General features: G+C 34.9%; 1 protein-coding gene across 1 annotated transcript in view; it reads left to right on the top strand.

The window, feature by feature from the left end:
• Positions 1-21843, top strand: part of LOC137390790 (probable E3 ubiquitin-protein ligase HERC1) — a 171055-nt gene that overhangs the window by 104466 nt on the left and 44746 nt on the right. Inside the window, exon 67 of the mRNA XM_068077107.1 lies at positions 5505-5569. Within this exon, the coding sequence (XP_067933208.1) occupies positions 5505-5569 (65 nt within the window). The remainder of the gene's footprint in view (positions 1-5504; positions 5570-21843) is intronic.

Genomic DNA, 21843 nt, shown 5'->3' with positions numbered 1-21843 from the left:
GTTGGGATGTTTTATTTTTTAGATTTGCCAAAAAATGTTTTATTGCAAAACAAAAATTAATGTTTTAAAAATTAGAAATAGACAATCCTGAATCGGCTCCAACTGGCTTGGACCCTACAGAAATATGTGAACCTCATACAAGCTGATTGGACGCTGTATATGTTAAAAAAGAGGTGACAGCGACAGTCAAAAAAGTTTGTTGAAAGTAGTGGAGGGCAGACCTCTTGAGTTAAAATAGTTTAATGCTTGCGCCTTAGGTATAATTTAGGCAAAGTAAACTTGCCAATTATCATTGTTAGAGCTATAAAGCTGCCTGTCCACTCGACTAACTGTAAACCTTGTGCTATCGACACAGCATATAACCGAGCCAGACATTTAGTTGTGTGCCTTGGTATAACTTGGCTTACGATTGCCTAATCTTATGTGTGTAAATACATTTGGCTACTGCTATATTGGCTTGTCGTTGGTTTATGCATGTACATGTAAATCTATCATATGCCGTGGTCACAAGTAATTGCTGTTGAATAATTATTTTGAAAGTCAACCAAAGTTATTACTCAAAATTTCATTTTGTTATATTTTTAAAATTTTTAATATTGTAGCAACTATCCATTGCAAAACTCTTGTAATTAGTTGCGCTAGGAATAATAAGACAACTCATTTTTTAAGTTTTTGCTTGCATGCTTTTATTGAGTATTGCCTGAGCAGCAATTAAAATGTGGAGCTGTCAGCAATAGAACAAGAGGAGGCAAGTCTAAATTGATTTTGACACATTCAAATATCAAGTTTACAAAGGTATAAATTTTCTGTGTCCACATCTTTTTTAAGATGATATTACTGGTTTCTAACCCTAGCTGTATCGAGGTCAGTGTTACTGTTTTTTAAGAATCGAATTTTAAATTACTTACTAAAAATTTGAAAAGAACCGAAGTTGAATCATTATACCCTATTTAGTTATGGCTGCCATCAAGTATCATCAATTGCAAGATATTGAGAGGGAACATGTGTATTTACACCTCTACATATAAATTAAATTTGTTTCGTGTCTGGCTTCATATGTAAAAACTGATGGATGTTGGATAAAATAATTCCCAAAACTGCACTATAAGTTGTTTAATTTTTTCATGAGTAGAAAAATTCAGCGATACATCTTTAATGAATACTGTAAATAATTATATAAAACAACATACTAAATACATAATAGAAGAGTTATTTAAAAACTAAATTAATAACAAAATATCAATAAGAGGTTTCCTTGTCGCTTGACTTCGGACAGGCGAAAGGTAGGGTGCTCTTGGTGATTCTGGAGAAGGATCGTGTTTATTTAGATGTTATAACAATACACAGTATAAATTATTTCAACTTCATTTATATGAACAACAAACTCATTTAAAATAATATTATATTTGGCAACTTTGTTACTTTTAATTTTTAATATTTGTGGAAGGTGTAGATCATATGTTAAAAAACTTTGTTTAGGTGCTGTAAGCAGTAATTCAAGTGTAATTATTTTTAATTTTCAAGTGGCAAGGCTGTTGAAATAATGGCAATTCAATAAAACATAGCTATTGAGCAATGCAATATATTTTTAGTTCCACCCATCGCTTCTACTTCTGCAATAAATTATCAACAATAATAATAATATCAATATCTGTGTTTTTATTAGCTATTAGTATGCTTTTCAAATTTTTTATCAGTTAAACTATATTATATCTCTGGTTGCTCCAACTCGAGTACAACTTTAATCGATATAAAAAGTAACATTGTGCTAGCGAACTAATACGCGGGCGCCAGCAATAGTAGTCTTGCCATTGCTTATCTTCTACCTAATAAACTCTTAGTTTTCGCAACATGCTCATATCTGTTTTACACGTGATCTAGGCGCTGTGAAAGTGCAATGCAAGCTCATGAGATATTCCTCGTTGGTCAAGAGGAATGCTGTACAAAATTAATATAGCACTGACATACTAATTAAACTAATAGGAACATTGCTTTTATATTACTTCCTAATTGCTGAGCAAATAAATCCAATAGATGAGTAACTGTGTCCGTAGAGGGAGGTTACACACCTTGTGTATGCGCAGTATACTAGGCGTAACACATCAATATGTAGTTGATGTGTTATTGACTCATTTTTCTCATATCCTAACATGGATTACGTGAAGTCTTACTATACGTGTGTATTGCTGCTGCCATGCTGAGTATTGAAGCGTCACCAAACAAAAGCAGTATGTCTTATCTTAATCAGAAACCTCAGTACAGATGAGGAATTTTTTTAAGTTACCTAAAAATATTGATACAATGCACAAAGTAAAGCAAAACAAAGATGCAGTTTTCAGTTATTTCAAGACATTATTGCACTTCATTACATGACAAAATGGTTATATAAACATATATATATATATATATATATATATATATTGCAAGTAATATCTTATCAAAAATAACAAATAGTATCTTTATGGATATTTCTCTATGGACTAGCAGTAAACTTGTAATTGTTATTCAAAATTGCATCAGTCTCATGCGGTTCAGAAGATAACCCTGCTGCTTCTGTCACTTGCTTCACCTCCCAAACCGTTTTAGCATTTGTGTTCTTGTCTGATTCCTCCTCATAAGCAGCAATACTGCTCGATTGGGAAGGCAAACTTTTATCACACATAGACACACTTCGAGGAAGTTGACTGTTGTTTATTAAGTTTGTTTGCTCAGAAATTTTCCTCTCCAAGTAGTTTTTTGTTGCCAGACTAGTCATGGTTGTGTCGCTCTGCTGTCGTTTCAGGTTCGTTTTAATGCAGATTAGCTGTAGATGTTTTCTAAACATTCTACCTGTTGCCAGGTATATGAACAGCTTGCATGAGTATCGTGAAAAGGAAATTACTTCTACTACGTTTCGTGCCGTCCAGTAGCGTAGGAATCTTTTGACGCCCAGATCCTCCGTGGCATCCTCTACGCTGTATACTCCATGCAGTTTGAATGTCTGAAAATGTATAGACCGAGATATAATTAGGAAAATAGGAAGAGCATGGTTGAAAACAGCTCAATAACTCTACATACTTTATTTCATATTGCACATTAGAGACAAGATTTTGTCATATCATAAGTGCTGAGTATCTTATTCACCGATATGTGTTCTTCAGACTCGCCTAGTTATCACTAATAATATGTCCTGGGCAAAAATCTTTCAATTGAGGAAAAATGCAGGACGATAACCAATCAACAATAACAAAACTAGCCAAGCCTTTGGGGATTACTGACGCAATTCTTAAACGTCGTCAGAGAGGTACGCGTAGTAAAATATCTCTTATTGTCCATTGAGTGGGCAACACATATATTTAAGCGAAGCGGATATCCGCTCTACAATTACAGTGGAGTCTGCACAATTCAAACTCGAAGGGACCAGGTCAAATAGTTTGAATTAACCAGAGTTTGAATAATAAAGAACAGTACTATATCTTATATTTTACATTAGGTTAATAACATACTGTTTAGCTCTTGTAAAAATTATTAGACTTTTCGAGTAGAATTGGCCCATAGCCACATTGTTGCTCATCAATTTCTTGAACCAAGTTAGTAATGCTTTGCTAACATATTCATTCATTGGTTTCTTCATCCGTTTTTGTTTTTAATTAGCAGTCGAGACTTGGCTAGCAGAAAGGATCTTATCTTTATTCTTATTCCATGTTGATACAGTAGCATTAGACATTTTCTCTTTCTTTGCTATTTCACTTGGTTTTGCTCCTCATTGAATTTCATTAATAATATCTACCATGTTCTGGTAAGTTTTCGTTTCGTTTTCGTATAATTCCGTTTCAATTCTGAAGACATGTTTGCAGAAGTAGAAAAAGCTTTGAACTGCGATTGTTGATTAGACTTTGATTATTCACTTCTGTATCCAAGACTAACCATTACTTTAGTGTATTAATTAGAACTTAGTAAAGTTTGATGCATAGTCATAGCGCACAATCTATTTTCAATGAGTCCATTTTCAATTTTTTTGAAGTTCACAGAATGAAGACGGCTTTACCAGTAGCACAACTTGCTCTATTAAGGTTGTGCGTTAGCTGCTAATCTGGAGCTTGACCTATTCAATTAACGCACTCCACCACCTCTAACAATCACCAAGAAATATATGTCACAGCAGTTGCTCTTGAATCTTTGATTACGACTAATACTAATGTATTAAGCTCTGTTTATTTTTTACACTTTTACTACCCTGTAGTTTGATTACCCACCGTTAATTCGAATTAGTCAAATTATTTACAATGGTAAGTGATGTAGAGGGACAGGGACCTAAAGAAATATTCGAATTAAATCGAAATTCACATTATCTCAGTCCAAATTATTCAGACTCCACTGTATTAACTAATTATATCTATCTCGGGCCACAGCTTTTAATGGTACGTCGACACTAATGCTCCTACCCCTACTTGACCCAGTTATTGCATACCCCAATTGTAAGTAACCAAATCACAGCAAAAACCACAGTAATTTTTTTTCTATTTGTGAGGGTAAGTGATTAGTAATCTAATGCCACGCCTGTGCTCCATCTCATACCTTCTTACACATTGGAAATCCGAAACTCCCTCTCCCTGATAATTATCTCATTCTTCTCTTGTATCAAAGATTTGAAATTAAAAAAATTTAGCCTTCTGCTGGAACATTTAGTGATACATGTATCTATAGCATGTTGTTTGTACTAATATTTGTAATCTGAAGTATAAAGAAGTAGTTACGTTGGCAAACCATTTGCTTTGTGCATTTTCACGCATTTAGTGGTGCTCGTAAGTTTAAAAATATTTCTTGTTTCTGATTAGTGCTGGTAAAACTTATGACAATGAAATCACGAGTTGTTAATAATAGTTTTCACATGATTGACATATCTGGTGCATTGCTTTTGTATTTGACAACCTGCTGGTCGCTAAAGTTCATCCTTAATTCCTACAATTAGTCATGCGATGTCACGAGAGTTGACCTTGACAAACATTTGATCCCATCGTTTTAACAGATCGGTATTGTAAAATGTAGTCAGGTTATTTTTAATTGGTCTATAAAACGTACAAGATCGATATTTTTTGATTCAATTGATGAGGTCTCTTTCTCTGCATTGAGGAACATTGAAGTAAAAACTTCCTTTGTCAAGCAAGTAGTGTATAAAGGTCAATTAGCAATAATGAACGACTCAGTCTCCTGTGTATGCAAACTGTCAGTCGTATTTATTTTTTTGTTATGCTATGCCTACTTTTTGGCATAATATGGTTAATCCTTTTTAGCTAACTTTTTTCATGAGTGATAGGTCGTTCAAGTTATATTGATCTACATGTATTTGTGTTAGTCTAATTTCTTTCAATCTCTGCTGGCCATATGTAGGTTTTTGGCTATATTTTTATCGATCTTTCATTGTATTGACCTTTTGTTTATCAAATTGGTGTCATAAACATTGGCTTAATGCCTTTGGTTTTTATTTATCTAAACTTTGTATTATCTTGTTAATTGTGCTGCAGGTTTTTCCCTATACTTTTGGTAAAAACAGGCCTGTATTCCCTGGTTGCAAGTTGAGGCGGCAAATGTTAGGCGACTAGTTAAGAACACCTGAGGGTTTGGAGGGGGCGGTGTAAGCCCCCAACAGGTTTTTTTCATGTAGGGCCTCAGCCGGACCTCTCATGTAAAGTTTTAAAAAATTTTATCGGAAAGTATAAATATTCTTCTATTATTTGAGATTTGTCTGTTTTAGACGATGTGACTGCCAGGACGTTTTCAGATTAAAATCGGCAAAACTTGACCGCAGTTAAAACGCTCAGAAAAAAAGACATCTTTTTCTTTTGAGCGTTTTAACAGCGATCAATTTTGCCGATTTTATTTTAAGTTCATCCGAAGGTTTCCACCCTTTCGATGGGCCATTGCCAAGCGAATGTTTGGTAAAACTTGACCTTTTGCAAACCTTTATAAAAGTCGTTAACAAGAATATTTTGCTGATGATAATAATAATGACGTTTAAGAACTACTAAAAGTTGATGTTTATCTCTATGGCTTGGACTAAAGTGATGTTCTACAGCGATAAAAACTCTCCCCGTAGCCGTTGGGCAAATAACTGTTCGAGTTAATGACGTTGAGGTCGAGTTACATGTATCTAATGCAATTTATCATTGCGTGGGAACGGACCAAACAAATCCGTTCGAGTTAACCATGTGTTCAAGATAAATTGTACATTTTATCCGAGGGCGAGTTATCCGAGTTTGACTGTACGTAGCCGCCAAAAATTCCTAAAAATTTGGGGCCGGCCAGCCGCCTCAGGGAAAACGGGCCTGGGTAAAAATACCAATTGTCCTTTCGTTTTATAAGTTTTTATAGATCAACGTTGCCATAGCAACCGGTAAAATATTTTGAATGCGTTGGTTAAAAAAATTTGTAACATAGACTACTTGTAGATCATAGCATGGTTTAAATAGGCAAGTTATACTAGTTAACCCATGCATTTTTGTTGATGAGCAGAACCTTTTTTTTCCCTCATTTCATCTAATACTCAGTATTACATTTAAAAGCATTCAAGCATTTTTTCTAATCGAAATGTGTATGGAAAGAGTTGAAAATCTATAATTTTACCTTTTACGAGGGAGAGTGTTAGTTCATATTTGATTGCATACATTGGCAGTCGGTGAGATAAGGCAGTTCTCGGGGAACCGGTTCACTGTACACCTTCAACCTCTCTATTTTAAACTTCTAGCAACAATTAAGAGTTGCAGACCCTGGCTTAACTAATTAACACCACTGATAATAAGCTCATGGTGAATGCCAGATTAGTAGCGGTAAGAAGCTTCAGATACACACTCCAGCTCCCGCAACCTACCTCAGTTAACCCCAGTGCAATAGTCGCAGGTATCTCTGTAGCTACCCAGTACAGTGATACGGCGAGTAACATGGCTGTTGTTGTATTTTGTCTTCTCAGCTTGTTTGTAGAGCTGGTGCTCGTTCGTGAGTAATTTCTTACTAGCTGCACATCAGTTTTCTTTGTTACCTAAAAAATCCAATAGACTGGTTTGTTGAAAATGCAGATTCTCAGTTACTTTGCCAATAGCACCGATTTGGGCTGCAACATCGATTTGGTTTATTAGATTTATGGCATCAGTTTTTTTTGTTACCTAAAAATCCAATAGACTGATTTGTTGAAAATGCAGATTCTCAGTTACTTTGCCAATAGCACCGATTTGGGCTGCAACATCGATTTGGTTTATTTGATTTATGGCAAAAATCTCTCTCAAAATAGACCTGAGGCAAAAATAGACCAATCACTGGTAGCCACCATGCCTTAGATCACTGATGAAATAGCATTGTCATGCCATTCTTACTTCACTATTGTACTGATTAGCTCATGTGACACACTATGTGCCAGAAAATCATATAACCTAGGAAATACTTAATGTCATCTTTCATTTCTCTCTAAAAGATTAGTTCTGGACTAGTTCCCATTGCAAAGGTATAGGTTGTTAGCCATTCAAGTATCTGCATAGTTGCATAGTTATTAATAGCAACCTCCTCGCTGGCCCTAATAATTGTGCTTTTGTGTTTGTCTGAACAAAAAAGTATATAAGCATAGCTTTTCATTGCTTTTGTGAGCGAATCTTGTGAAAAGAGTAAATGGAAGTTTCCGTAATTGACAACCATTTTAAAATGACTTACAACATAATGGTTGGATCTGACCACATGCTCTATTGATGAATTACTCAGCCACGTGTAGGAGTGATCTAATATAATCTCACTCAGTTTCTGTTCTTTACTAGTCAAGCCCTACTTGTAAGCGAGTCAAGCATTTACTTGTAAAGCGCTATATTCATAAAGTTTTACTCTCAGTAACTTCAATACTAGGATGAGCAAACTATGTAATCAACGAATCTCTATGCCATATCTACTCAAATCTTAGCTTTTGAAATTATTAAATTAAATTGCAGAATGGCTCTTCATTTTTTAGTTGTTATAAATCAATATTGATCATTAAATTTGCGCAAGTGATCAAAAAGTCACTCAAACAGCCAACATTTAGATGTTGCGTACACCTCTAGCATAGCATATACTGGCATAGTATATACATGTACATAGTATAGCATATACTGTCATGATATCATGCTCATATAATGTTACGCAGTTGTATTTGTATGTTGTTGTATAGTGACATGTACTTCCTATTAGTGAGTTATACTCATATATTATTATAGTTCTTTTGAGTTGATAATAATGCTAGTACAGAAAAAGCTCAAAACAGCTACAGCTGTAGTAACCAGAGGTATTATCTGTAATGTTTCCATAGGTAGAGCATGCCTTTGCTTCTGCTTCCAGAGCTATTCTTATGCCATTAATATACTCGATTGAATAACAGAATAGGGCATATATTACTGCTGTTAAAAGCTTCAGAGCCTTGTTACAGCCTCCTAACATATTTATAAACAGTGAATCGATGTAAGTTCCCGATGTTTATAGCAGAATGACCTTTTTAAAACATCTTCGGTTTAAAGTGCTTTCCACCAGGTATAAGACCAACAAAACTGCTATAAATAAAATCAATTCTTTGTTGTAAATTAAACGAATCCGAATCCGTATGCGCTGTACTATAAATAAAGTACAGTCCCGGTGCTCTTCCAACTGCTTGTTACTCAGTTTGTTGCCATATCGTTCCGAAACGTAATAACAAATGCTTGATGGAGTAGATGGAACCATTCTCGTCCACATGATTTCTTACATAATAAAATGTGTTTCATTCCAGCAGCAATTAATCAACTCATCGCATTAATGATTTAAAATGTTTCCCTAATATTTTTTTACACAATATTTTTTTCTCTTATTGTCGCATTTTTTATATAAAAAATGATAAAACTTTTTTCATTAACTAATGGCTTTCGATAAGCCTCTTTTGCATACACAGGTAATGAGATTAGTGAGACAACACCACCAGATACAAAGCCTGTAATGATGTATCCACCAATCAATCTATTCATTCGGTTCAAACCACTACTTTTATCCCAACTCTGGCCGCATATGTTAAATTCAAAAACTTTTTGTTAGTTTGTCTGCAGATTCCCCTATATAAATATATTTATCTGCATAGAGTGGGAAAAATATTGTTGAATAAGGATATGAGAAAGCATTCATTTAGGCCTGCGTGTATCCATAGATTTGAAGTTATCCTATGTATGCTGCCACTATTTGGGAGTGGCAATTGGAATCCAAAAGCAATTCACCTATTCCATATGCATAGGGAATGAAAAATCATTCTTAATAATTGTTTTCATGTTCAAGACTCCGCATAGCACTTTGTGCATGATGGTAATAAAGTTTTGAGACTGTTGATTTGTTGAGGAAACCAGTCCATGCTTTTTGCTACCTGTGTTGTACATAGCTTCCAATGAGCATTATGCTCTATATATTTCTTGTACAAAAACTGGAATAGAATGGGCCAAGAGTCGAATTGACTCAAGCTAATTATGATCAATCAGCCATTCAGCCTACTATTTTTATACTTATGAGAGTGTTGAAGACACAACACATCTTTTCTGTTAAGCTTGTTATATGCATGTTCAGCGGGTATTATATTCAACTCTTTCTGATTCTGTCTTCAAAACAATATTTGTAGCTTTAACTTTCATGGTATAACTTTTATGGACTGCGGCAATTTGGCTAAATTTTTATTTCCCTTGTTGTTCATGTAGGTTAGTTTTGAATAAGGTAACGAAGGCTGCAATTTAAAGCATAATTTGGAGGTAACCTAACTAGCCAGCTCTCTGAACCCCTTTTAATCAGGAATCTTTCCGTTTTAAAACATCTATCTGCTTTTTAAAACTGTTTACGTGCCTCCAATAGGTCAAAACGGGAAAGGAAATGCCTATTAAATAAGTAAATAAAGATGTTATAGAATCAATAGCTTAAAAAATGAACTGGAAGTTTCAATTAGAAAGTCACTAAACCTTACAAAATATCATCAGAACCTACAAAAGTTCTGCAATGTTTTCACTTCTGCAAAAGATAATGTGCAAGATTTTTTTATTGATTTATTGCTGCTTGAGAAAAAGACATCAGGATGTCATGATACATTTTAAGAAACATTAATGTAGAGTTGTTATTGGCCATGTGCAAAATCGTGTTCCGTCATTTCGGAAACAAAAACTACATTACAGATGCGCGCAAAACTCTGGCATAGTATATTAGGATGATATTTACAATCGAAGTGTAATGGATCTAGTGTCTAGTCTTATTGCTGTCTAGCCTATCATTAAAGCACATGCTCTGATGAAATATTTATTATCTGTTGATATAATTACCTAGTAAGGATTGGTTTGACAAGTTTTGCTGTCAAATGTTATTCGCATAATCAAATGTAACATACTGCTTAATAATGAACTTACACAAGAATTTTACTTGAGTTATCAGAAAGTATTGGTATTGTTTCATCGTTTGGGATTGCTTTTGATGTTTGAGGGATTAGACTGCCAGGATGTTTCAAGAGTAAAATCAACAAAACTTGATCATGGTTAAAACATTTTGCAATCAGAGAGTTCCTATTCATTCATCACTCACCTCATATATTACCAAGATGTTAAGAATGAGGCAAGTGAGCGACACTGCTCCGAACATGGTCATTCCTGTTACCCAAGTCCATATTGTCCAAATGGACTTGCCATCTCCCTCCAGCATGCTGTTCCGAACACTGCAATACGGCCCGCTTTCCAGGTCATGCAGTTTAAAGAAATACGCTTGTGGGGCCGCGAGAAGTAATGCGAGTATTACGCCTCCTGCAAATAGAATGCTTACTGATATCACATGCCAATGGTGTGAAAGTTTTGTTACTAACAAAGGCAGTAGCTGAGTTCAAATGGTGAAGAATTATTTGTTTTGCCAGTTTGACATGACGTGAGGTTTGCTAGAGGTGCTAACTGCTCTTTCATCTGAATGATGAACTTTCGATTTTGAATGTCAAGGATTCTTCTGTTGATGTTTTGATACCTCCTTTTCCTGTGCCCTAGCAGCTGTAAAGATAGTTCCATTGTTCATAGCACTAAGGCATTATTGAGGCTCGGATGAATGCTAAGGTTTGCGATAATATTGGTAACATTATATTTTTGTTTTTTTCATGATCTTGATCTATATTTGGGTTGTATTCATTTCCTGTTGTGTTCAACGCCTACCAGCACTAGACATACTGACGGTATTAGTATCAGACCATTCAGTACATTTAAAATAGCCAATTCATCGCTTATAATAGCTATATAGTCATACCTCGACATACGAGCTTAATGTGTTCTGGGACTGAGCTCGCATGTCAATTTACTCGTCTCTCAAGGCACTATTTCTCATATAAAGTAACTAAATACAAATTAATCCTTTACCATATGTAAAAACAACATGAAACAGGATATTACGGTAAAAAAATGTGTTTAATATATGTAACTGCTACAATTTTGATGTAAGTTACTGCAGTTTTTATGCAGTCATGTCCAAGGCTCGAATCGCCCTAGTAATTGCCTCAGTTCGGTTTTTCTCATCGGTAAGCGCCCCGTTGCGAAAGGGTTAATTGTTATAATTCAATTACTACACTAACAAAGTAACAAATATCTATTTAGCTGTTGAAATATGCAATAGAATGTGCCATTACTATGCACACTTTTCTAAGTCCTTTCCTTCGAGACAGGTGTAGCGGCTAATGGCAGTTTGAGATGGACTTGACAGCAATGCATTCGGTGCACTGACCTTTATAAAACCTTTGAATTTAACTTAAGTGAATTTAGCTTACTAAACACACACTTGAAACTAAGTTTTAATCTTTTACTAAACTTACTGTAATTTTTTCATCTTAACTTTTTATTATCTGTTTTCGGTGTGGCGTTTTTAACCTTTCAAAAACTTTTTTGTAAACTGATTCGAGGAAAAAGATATAGCGATGTTGTTCTTTAAAGTTGTGTCTCGCATACCTGGCCATTTAGTGGCCATCGAAAAAAAAACTTGCTCCAAATTCTGCTCGTATCTCAATTTTCTCAAATGCCGGGGCACTCTTATGTCAAGTTATGTCTGTATAGTCATCTCGCAACTTGATCCCAACTCCGCTATATAGTCACCTTGTCTGGCATCCTTTTTTCTTTATGTTGGTATGTCATATAACCAAATATATTGCATAGCTGTAGCCTAGTTTCCTATCGACTCACTGGTTAGTGTTCCATATAGGGAAAAGGAAGCGCCTACTGAATTGTGCTATGCTTTTGTGATTCATTCAGTGAGAAGATTGACATTTTTGTCTTGCTTTTTGTCTTCTTTTCTCTGCAAAATTCCCAAAAAGTATCGGTAGTTCTTCAGAAATATTATTTATCTTGGATATTAGGCTAGCAGTTTACCATGTATTACACTTAATATATGCGCACCTGTTCACCTCAGGCCATAACTAAAGTTCTAATTGCAGTCCGCATGAATCAGCCCCACGGAGGAGATAAATATTTATGACATTTTTCATTGCTGAATGACCGGACACTACAAAAATTACAGCACTTCACATCTTATGGGAAGTTTCCAGAAGGCTATTTATTACTACTAAAATTCTCCACATTTTTCTGCTTTATGAAAGCGTAAATAGGCCTACTTCGCTAAATTTAGCACTGATCCAAAAGCTGTTAATCACTACAGAAATGAGTAGACCAAATTTGTACAGTGAAGATGAATTATTTAATTCTTTGAGGTTTTTTATTCTTATTATATGTTATTCAACGTTATAAAAAATAGCAATCTGTTTTGGATAATTTTATGTGATAATTAATCTGATAAAATACTTTTGATAATAGATATAAATACATAACTGTTGAAAAGCAGCAAAATATAAGGAAGATATGTGCTATAAAAAAGTATTCGTCTATTATCATTTACACTTGTTGCGCGTGCTTTATGTCTATCTTTCATCTCATGTTCACTACATCTTTACGCTGTGCATTCAGGCTTCATGCAGTGCCCAACATACAACGGAAACCTTTTGACATTTGCAAAATTTTTATTGCTTCGACAATGTACATTGTAGCCCTTTTACAGTGTATTAACCTGTTGCATGCCAACACGGGTTTAACGAACCCTTATCTACGTATCATACAAATAGCTTGATCATAGTAGGAATAACCAATTGAAGAACTTGGCTGTGTAATGTGTTATTTCATTTTAAAGCCAATTAAGAATATTAAAAAATGTACTATTAGATTAGATACAATTATGAACGGAGTAATTCAATTTTAGTTGCTTCTTAAATATTTTAGCATATTTCAACATTAAATCATTTGACATAAATACACCAGCCTGTCAGTGTTTGAATGTCATATTGAGCAAAAACCAATGGTTCATCATGGAAAGTGTGAAAACATTTTTAATATAACGCTTATGAAAGTTACTTAATACATCATGCACATAAAGAGCGTTCACACTAGATGGTTTTGTGAAAAACTTTACTATCACAAGACGTCTAGCTCAGGTTGCTTTAGTTGATTTGGTAATAATCACTAGTAATTTTCTGCTGTTGTGTTAGATGAATTGGAAATAACCAATAGTCGACCATTGCTTTTTTAGCAAATACGCATTTTCCATTTGTCAAGGTTGTTGTTCGACCATTTTTTCTCTTAAGTGTTTTATGATATTTACAAATTTTGAATAAAAACAATTAAGCTTAGTATTAATTTCAATTAACTTCAATAGTAATTAATTACTGTATTCATCTATATGATTCAATTAAACAAATTGAATTGGGCACCGATTGAACAAATCACATGTTACAAATTGCTCACATCAGCAGACAGTTGACATGCCAACATTAGTTGCAATATTCTCAGACGGTTTAGCTGCCAAAGTCTTATTTTAGCTGCCTAAGTCTTATTTTAGCTGCCCAAGTCTTATTTTGTTTTCATCAATTTCAGTAGCCAGATTTTACAAAAAAGTGTTAGTCCTCCAAAAGGTAAGGAGATTATTTTTCTTCTGCAAGCACTCGATGTACTGAGAGAAGTTTGTCTAGAATGCCATTGCTTATATGCATGCAAGACAGTCTTCTCATACCAGTTTAACTTGTTCGTATCAAGTGATGTTCATACACAGTCGGATAGAACTAATGACCAGATTACTTTGATAGAATACAGCTGCATTCTGTACTTTACCTAGGATTACTCTTTTGGCAATGGACTCTCGGCAGTAGCGGCTTCTCTTGAATGGATGGGAAATGGCAATGTACTGTTCGACTGTAAACTCTAATACTAACAAACCACTCAGATATTGTACTGCTGTGTAAATCATCGGCAGCACCTGAAACATTTCCAAGAGCTATGATTAAATCTGAAGCTTTTGTCTTGTCGCATTTGTGTTCTACTCCATAGTGTTTTGTACCACGCTATGTAATGTTTGTGCATCAGATCAGATGCGTGGTAATAGACAAAGTTAGTGTTATTGACTCTCATTGTATGTGTGTGTATATAAATCTATAAATATATTTTAAAGAAATTAAGTTTAAAAAATAGTTAATAGTTAAAAAAGTTGAGTATATTAAAACTAAACAATTTTTGACTAATCTTTCTCACAGCAAAAAAAATTTTAGTCAGCTGCTACGAAAAATTTTATTCAAAAATCATCCAGTTTTTTATATCTAATTATGTATATGTATGTAGAGCAAGTGGCACAGGAGGTGAAATGGATTTACAAATTTTATTGCTCGAAAATGAAAGCAGTGATATGATTTTCGGGATATTTTATCATCACATCTGGAAAAGCTTTATTCAAAAGAATATTACCAGTATGGCTGATATGGTAAATAGTGTCTAATATTGTATTTACATGGAATGCTAGGGCACAATTCAGCCTGCACTAGTAATTAAAAAATCCTTACATGTTTTAAGACATTTAATTTAAGACATTAAATTTTAAGGCAGCCGTGTGATTAACATCAAGTTATTTTGAAATTGTACATGAATGAGTATGCCTTAATTTTTTTCATCACAATGAGGTAGGATCACTAGTCTTGCTAATTCCCTTGATGATCATAATGAGCATATGCTTTCAGGCTTGATTTTGAATGTACATGTAAAATAGCCTGCTAGTATCAACCAAGTAGCCGTATGACATGAATGGCTCATCTCTTTCCTTTTTTATCTGGCCACATATTTTGCGCTAAAATATAGTTACTGGCGTGAGACTTTGGACTCACTGAAATTCATCAAACCTGACCGTATCTGTGCAATCTATGTAAGAATGGTGACCACCAGGTATACTTTGTCGTTAGCTGATGCCCACATGCCGCATGGGATGATGCTCTGTTACAAATTCTCAAGCATAAAAAGACAGAACTTGTGTAATATTGATTTAACTTGATACATTCTAGTGCTTATGGCGTGATTACAATGTAACACTCCAGTTGATGTTTGCTATTTGCCACGTCATTACCTGACACCCGACTGGGAAGTGAATAGGGGCAGCGTGAGGGAACCATAATTCAAAGTATGCTATGCAATGTGTGATGAGAAAGAGATTGTCTGTGATAGCCAGAGCTGCCATGTAACATCCTGAGCTGTGTCTCATCTGCAATTTAAATGATTGGTAGTAGCAGATGCTACCAACAATGCGCATGTGCGTGTATGCATGTATATATGTGCATTAATCTGTATATGTATATGTATGAATATGTATGTATATATGTGCATGCATATATATGTATTTGTATGTAGGCACATGTATATATATATATATATATATATATACATGTATGTATATATGTGCATGCATATATATGTATATATATGTATTTGTATGTAGGCATATCTAGGCCTATATATATATTTGAAAAAATATTACGAAGAAAGTAAACTTTTAGTAATTGCGCTACAAATTTGTTTTGTGCGATGCACTCATCAGACGCGTTTGTACTAAAAAAATACATCTTTTTTTAAATTTTTTTAACTTATTTTTTTAGTGCAAACACGTCTGATGAGTGCATCACACGAAACAAATTTGTAGTGCAATTACTAAAAGTTTACTTTCTTCGTGATATTTTTTCAAACATTTCATACTCCACTAATTATCTTTTAGGTTTTTAATGTAGAGTTATCTTTTTATATGCTTTTGCACCTGCTTTTAGTTACTATATATATAAATATATATATATATATATCTGTATATATTTATCTGTATATATATACAGTAGGCATTCCTACAACATAAATAATGCATTCCAGGAACGTTTACGCTACAAGGTACAATTGGTTTCTTGTTTGTGCAATCACAAAGCACTGGATAAGTCTATACATATACCCAGCAGTAGGCCTACTTGAGTTATCTTGTATATTTATTGTATTACCTAAAAACAGTAACCAATTAAATGCATGCTTGCGATTTTAGTAGGCTTACGCATACACGCACACATTGATTTGTAACTGAAGTTTTCCTGCATTTTATGATATTGTGCTTTATTAAAAAATAACAAAGTTGTTCTTTTAGCAAGTTTAATCGCAAGTAAAGTTCTACAATTAAGGTTTTTAAAATTATTATTTTAAATAAGAAGCAGCATGATATTTGGCTTGCTAGACTTGCCTTTTTCTATATAAATATGAACTTTTTTGATGTCATCATCCACCATAGTGAAGTGAGGTATCTACTCAGACTAATTTTTAAGCTTGCAATAATTATCCCTGTTTATTCCACTACTTCTTTTGCTTAAAGGTCTAGCAAATACATTGCTCTAAAACCAACACCCATCTGTAATGGTTCAAATGGAATTTGCCTAGTAACATTGTATTGTTCAATTCGCCCGCTTTACCCGTATTGCCATAAATCATTTAGAGTTTTTTGTTTACCTACACTCTAGCAGCATATCAGCTCAACAGTTCCAATGTACAACAGTATTAACGTTTTATGTTAATTTTTGCTATTAATCTTTTCTAACTCTTCTGCTGAAATATTCATATTTACCTGCTGTGTATAACCTTGACATTCATGAATTAATATCAATTTTTGCCATGCAACCCGAGTCTGATATCAGCAGCGTCTACATGACTGTGTAAAATTGAGAAATAGTATGCATTCTTTCAAACAGAAAAAGGTTATTGCGATGGTTTTTTATAAAGGCATTTACTGTCTATTCTATGTAATGGTAATTCACAGAGTGGTTATAAGGAACTCATAGAGTGAGCCTCATCCAATACTTCCTTACGACTATAATACTGTAGGTGCATCGTGTCAACGTAGTCTTAGTATGGTAGAAAAAAGCAATGTAAACAAAGAACGCATCGACATACTGAATTGTATCCGATTACATCTACTCCAAAAGAGCTTAGTACTAGCTCTTGTTGATTGTTAGTTTAGGATATCAGGAAGTTATGTCATGTGTATGCCACAAATGCTACTTCTCAGGCATTTGAGGCTCCTATATCCTCTGAAGGTCGGACTGTAAACCTTTTATGTACGCTAATGGAGACGTAACAAAAATTGCTGGTAGAAAAGCTGTAACCCAAGGTCTTTGTTATTACATCCAATGTTGATGCTTTGCGAATAATCATAGAAATAGATCAAAAGCTTCCAGTCTCTTGGTCATATTGTTTATGCTGAAAGGAAAAATTCATATACGTACATTGTCCTAGTGAAACCCATAACTTGTTGCACTACCTAGAATTATCCTCTCTATTAGTGGATCAGTAGCACAGTCACACATTAAGAAAACCTTATAAGATGTGAGCGCCAAATATATTGCCAAAGAGGCTGTGAAGGACAAATTGTGGACTGATACCCTGTAGCGTATTTCCTTCATAGTAATGTTGCATCGACATTTTAATGCTTTCAGCTACTGGCACCAGTTATTAAATTGTGATTAGGAACTACAATGGCTCATGGGCATCAGCAAAACTGCTTTATAAACTAAATAGCAGGGGAGGGTACCAATTGTGGTTTCTCATATGGGTCAGCCCACTAGTAGTCAAGCAAGATGATGGCACCCTCAGTATCTTAGCCAATCTGACTCGGCCATGTAACAATTGTCTTCTCAACAATTGTCTTCTTGTGTTTGTTGTTCTGATAATTATTGATTGCAGATAGACCAACAGTGCAAGTGTTTTCTAAGGGGCTCTGAGGGGCCCTACACTTAAAAAACTTTGCTTTGATTAGGGGTGTGCGATAAACAGTTGTTTAGGCCTGCACATATCCATAACCTTGGAATTAATCACCCTTTGCGACCTACTATCAACTGCTGTTGTAAAGTTCTTTATCAAATCAATTAGAGGATGGTCCATGGACAATCTAATAAAACATTTTACCATGTATTGAATCCTTTTACTCTGAAGCAAGCGTTTGGTTATTGTAACCTAAAAAGCGTAAAATATTTATAAAAAAACAGTCTGGCCTTTAATGGTGCATTGCCACGCATGCACATACCAACTAGTGCTGGGCACGGGTGATAAAACCCGTTGAACTCGCGGGTTTATCTTCTCTCGGGTAATAGAAATTTTGAGCTTTTCGATCTTGCGGGTTCGGGCTTTGACTTGCGAGTTCGGGTTTTGGTACACGGACCCGTTGAGTAAAGTGAACAAGAAATCGGTCTATTGTGCCTGGTGCTCTAAGCACTGTTTAACACTTTTGCTGCAGTATGCGCATTTATGCAAAATCTATAGTCGACTTCCGTTTGTGCATTTTTTCGAATTTCCTAGCAATTGCGTAGTAGCTTAATTTATTTATCTGTTGAAAACATAACTATCGATTTTTAGGACTTTCATGGTATTGACAGTGATGTCCGAATATTTCTCTATAAAGTTAGCCTAAAATCACGAATCAATTTTAAATTTTGTTTGGGAATTTCCAATTTGAAAACGAACTTTTTTGTGTAGGTTTTATGTAAGTACCTTCCGAGTTAGAAAACAGATAGTTACTTATGTTGATGATATTATAGCTGATTCAGATTTTTGTGATCACACAGATAATTGCTATAGAAGTACTGACTTTGATGGTGGTAAAAAAAAGTAAAGGATAATTTTTTTAGCTTCGTAGCTTCTCATCGCTTTATCAATGCAGAAAGTATATATATATTGAACTTATTGAATTTTGAATTGAATATATTGAATTTTTTGCATAACAGTGTTTGTTAACATGTTGGCAAAATAAAATATCGAACAAAACATTCTAGATGGAGTTTGAAATTGAAAAAATACTGTATACGTATCATGAAGCAATATCGGCAATTTTCGGTAAAATGGCTGGCAGTAGGCCGACAGCTAAATTTGTACATGGATGGCAACGAAAAAGTTGACAACCGACCTGGTAACGCTGCGAGCAGTAATGTCGATCAATAGAGAATAGTAAAAAATAATAAATAAATTGAATAGAATTATAATTGCATTGTAAATTTTAAGATATGTATGTTTGGAAATTTTAAACGTAAAACTCGTATCAACAACCCTGATACCCGAGAAACCTGTTGGCCAAGAATTACTCGTGCCAAGCACTGCCAGCTACCCGATGCTCGAAAAACTCGCACGGAAGGCAGCGGAGTCTAAACTCGTTGGCCAAGAAGTACTCATTCTCAACACTAATACCAACTGTAAATGGGCCTTATTCAACTCGGTTATCCGTACTCTTGTGCACCCCAATCAAGGCAATAATTACCATAAAGCTCCTAAAACTGTGAGGCGTACGGGATCGGATCCAAATACACGCATATGTGCATGTGCATACCCCTTATTTGGAGGATAGGCAAGATATGTAGGAATCTTAAAGCATCGACAATGGTGCATTGTGGTGTATATATTCGCAGCCATTGAGGCCTACTTATCCGGTTATTGCGTATCACCATGTACGCAAATTGCTACAAAATCTACTACAGTTTTACTATTAGAGTCCAAATGTCATATGTGTACCCTATATGCATACCCCTTAGTGTACCCTATATGCATAGGTCTACACCTTATATGTACCCTATATGCATATCCCTTACATGTAGAAAATCAAAAGACCATAGACAAAAATAGCACGTTGTAACAAAATTGTAATAAAAAGAAATTGTTTTTGCTTTATAAGAAAACATTATCGTACAACTGAACAGGCTTTTGATGAATGGAAGGATTAGGATTACGCTAACTAGCGCTGAATTGTTTAGTTCATGCACAGGTTCTGTCAAGCGTTGTTCCGTTTTTAATAGAATTATAATATTAGCTTTATTATAAGAAACAGATACTCTACTCACTTATTCATGGTTAGCTGCTTCGGCAAAAACCCAGATGTAGGCCTACAGTTGGAAACACTTATCGCTGCTAAGGCGAATCTTTCAAGGTTCTACAGGTGCAGGTCGTTAGCTCATTTTAGCAACATATACCTCATTGTACATGGATCGTGAAGTAACATACACGTAGGCCTATGTTGCTTCCCCTGTCCCATTTTTTCCCGTTTTCCACAAATCGTACTTTCATTTTTTCCACAATTCCATTCTTCCTTTTGCAGTCTGAAATTTTATTATGAATAGTCACAAATGGGTTAAACGTATACCTGTTGCTTAGTGGTTGAAAAATCGAATTAAAGCTTTTTTAGGTTTCCAAAATATTCTCATTCATTTTATATTCTATTGATGATAATAATGCTTGTTGTGTTAAAGCTAATTATACATGTGACAGATAACCCTACTATCTTTTGGTATAGCTTTGTAATTTTTAATTTCATAAAAATCTCATAGCATTGGGTTTGATTTCCATATATCTAATAAAGCCTTCACAGATGCACTATGATATCGCGCAGTGTTAAAACAACTATGACCAATTATAGCTCTCATAAAATACATCGAAAGGCTGCAATTTAACTATTTTACTTATTCCACTGTTGGCCCGCTCTACATTTTATTGCATTGCCAATGATCAACGCAATCAAATGTATTGCTTTGTCCAACGCCTAATGGGTGGAGCTAACAAAAGAGCATTATCCTGCGATCATGTAGGCCTATATTGTCTTTCATCAATATCGCAAATCGCACAAAACAACTCTCGTGGAAGTTGCGGAACAAGCTCAACTAGTTGAACATAGTGCAGGAATTCTCACAAATTCTGTGTTTATTATGTGACATCGCACTCCTTCTGTGAGGGCTAAAGCTGTGGCTGCACACACCTATAGTGATCGGCTATGCCTACACACATGGAAGCAACTCAGTGAGGCTTTGCGTTGACAAGTAGATTGTCTAATGAAAATAGGTGTCAGTCAGTTGAAGTTGGTGCCATCTTGCTAGATTTTTCGTTATGCTATGAAAGTGCCAACATGTTAATTTATTATCAATTATTTGTGTTAGCAATAGTGTTCATGTAACTTCTCCCTATTCTATGCCTTTTGTTAGCAACAAAAGTTCCACGTCATCTATGTAATTTGCAACTGCAAAAAGGAATTGGGCTCATGAAGTGAACCAAACAGAAGAAAAAACTTCTGTTTTCAATACATATAATCTATAGAATTATTCTGAGATGTAGGAGGAGCAGATAAAATTGATTCCAGAAGTTTTTCAAGGTAAGACTTGCTATGTGTACATGGCCCACTCGGGGATGATCGAGGTTCGAACAAGTCACTTAGCCTGGGGCATGAGGAGCAAAGTTTGCAGGAGCTAACTGCCATCTGGTTCTGAATGCAGCACTAGTGGACCACTTTATTTGAGAACAAAATTGTGGTGTTCGGGTGCTTCATAGTCTATAAGGCAGATGATACTATGCCATTCCATTTGCGATGACGGTTAACAGACCAAATTAACATTGGAAGAAATAGTAAAGATGATGACACTGAATTGTTTTAATCGAATGTAGGTACACCTACTCGCAATTTCTAACAAATACAATCAGAATAGCTCTG

Source organism: Watersipora subatra, chromosome 3 (genome assembly GCF_963576615.1).
Source record: "Watersipora subatra chromosome 3, tzWatSuba1.1, whole genome shotgun sequence".
In the NCBI taxonomy this organism is placed as follows: domain Eukaryota; kingdom Metazoa; phylum Bryozoa; class Gymnolaemata; order Cheilostomatida; family Watersiporidae; genus Watersipora; species Watersipora subatra.
The sequence above is the reverse complement of the archived record's forward strand: the minus strand, read 5'-3'. Positions and strand labels throughout refer to the sequence as shown.